We start from the raw sequence: 1927 nt of genomic DNA, 5'->3' as shown, positions 1-1927 counted from the left end.
GCTCTTTGCTTAAGAGTTTGCGTCAAGAGTCCTTACATCCCTAAGTAGCACATGACTGTCGTACAACTGTTGAAAAAAGATACGGACTATCGGTGCGATGTACGAAATGAGAAAGATGATTCTATCGCTATACTATCTTTTTTCCTCGGGACGAAAATCTTTATCGGCCAGCTATCGTAATGGAAGCGAAAAACCGCGGTTGTGGATTCGAATAGGAATGGATAAAAATACAACAGGATGGTAGATACACTGTACTTTCAAAGGCGTACCGGGAGAGTGCGACAAAGGTGTAGGCCACAGTAACCAGTGCGACTTAAGTCGCAGTCTGGGCATATATATCCCCTTTGTCGCACTGCCACCGTACACCCTTTGTATGCATAATATGCCGGACAGCCCCAAAGCCCCCTGAGCGGGTGGTTGGCCTGCATACACCTTGGGAGCGCACTTCATGGGCCTGCGCCTGCAGCCCACGGCTCACAGCTCCCTCAAACCGTGTACTATTTTACCCAGCACAAGGTGTATGGAGGCCAAACACCTGCCGCAGGGGGCTTGGCAGGGGCTTAGGGGCTGTCCGGCATATTCTGCATACAAAGGTGTATGGTGGCAGTGCGACAAAGGTGTATGCCTAGACTGCGACTTAATTCGCACTGGTTTCTGTAGCCTACACCTTTCTCGCACTCTCCCGGTACGCCTTTGAAATTACAGTGTAGTTAAAATTTGTTAGACCAGCGACAATCGTCTGACCGTGGAAAAGCCATTACCATTATTGGATTTTCGGTATCGTAACATAGATTTGTCTATTGAAAAAAAATTACACTATGTGCGACAGCTTTGTGTTACTAGGGTCGTAATCCTGTGGACTATTGGACCTGAAGTCTACGTCAGCAGGATCCAGGGGGGGGGGGGCACTTACCTGTAACCGGTCGGCGTTGAGTAGGAGTACCCGGAGGGCGAGGGTGGCTCTGCGCGCGCCGCGGCCAGCAGCACTGCCACCAGGACCTTCAGGGACAGAAGAGTACACCGATCAGTAACGGCAGGGGATGGTCAGGGGGTCAGGGAGTCATAGAAACGAAGTATACGGCCGCCGTTTTCCGTTACGAAACAGCCAAGTTCTTGGAATAATGCGAAGCTTTCACAGCATAGCGCCTGACAGGTAGGCAACATCTTGCCTGCACTGCATGCGTGCAATGTGAGGTTGCCTACCCTGAGTCCCACAGGCGCTGAGCCCCCGTGATTCTCCAAATACCTCTGAGAAATTATGGACGTACTGTACAAACTGGACGATCTGATCCTCAAGTCAAGGGACCATAGTCCCGTCTGCCCCGGCTCGCCCGGTCCCGTGCGGACCCCTCCATGACCGCGTCCTCGGCAAGCGGCCGGGGTTGCACAGTAAAAGCTCTACGACGCAAAATGCCAAATCCTTCGTGCCTACGAAGGATTTGCTACCTATGAATTTTGCTTCGTAAGGTTTTAACAGTGTGGACCGGATCGTCGGATCGCGCCGCAACCGGATGCTCCTCGGCCGGTCAACTGTTATAGCACGTTGTCAATCCCTTTCTCATTCCCGGGCCCGGTGCCGTAAGCCACGCAGGAACAGTTTCGCGATAAACCTGTAGCATCCCGGGCCGCACCTGTGGGCCAGCAGAGGGTCCGGCAAGGGCCCGCCAGAGGGCCCAGCCCACAGGGGGCCATGTTCCCTTTCACTGGCCAGGTCGTCCTTTTGGGGCCGTAATAACATTACGAGGAGGCGGAGCGCTGAACAAGTGCCCGGCTGGCGTTATCGCCCTTGATCGGAGGAGAAAAGTATGTACTAATACCCGGCCGCACCACGCCACGCCGCGCAACACTCAAGGTCGTCTTCTTTCTTTCTGGCTGCGTTCCGGCTTGGAAAGAGAAATGGCTGTCCCTGCTGGGAGTATCGGGACGA

General features: G+C 53.8%; 1 protein-coding gene across 1 annotated transcript in view; it reads right to left on the bottom strand.

Annotated features, from left to right (window-relative positions):
- Positions 1–1927, bottom strand: part of LOC113207194 (hornerin-like) — a 29734-nt gene that overhangs the window by 9842 nt on the left and 17965 nt on the right. The window contains exon 2 of the mRNA XM_052263671.1: positions 914–999. Within this exon, the coding sequence (XP_052119631.1) occupies positions 914–999 (86 nt within the window). The remainder of the gene's footprint in view (positions 1–913; positions 1000–1927) is intronic.

Source organism: Frankliniella occidentalis, unplaced genomic scaffold (genome assembly GCF_000697945.3).
Source record: "Frankliniella occidentalis isolate FOCC.00 unplaced genomic scaffold, Focc_3.1 Scaffold13, whole genome shotgun sequence".
Lineage (NCBI taxonomy): Eukaryota > Metazoa > Arthropoda > Insecta > Thysanoptera > Thripidae > Frankliniella > Frankliniella occidentalis.
This window is presented reverse-complemented; position numbering and strand designations above follow the sequence as displayed.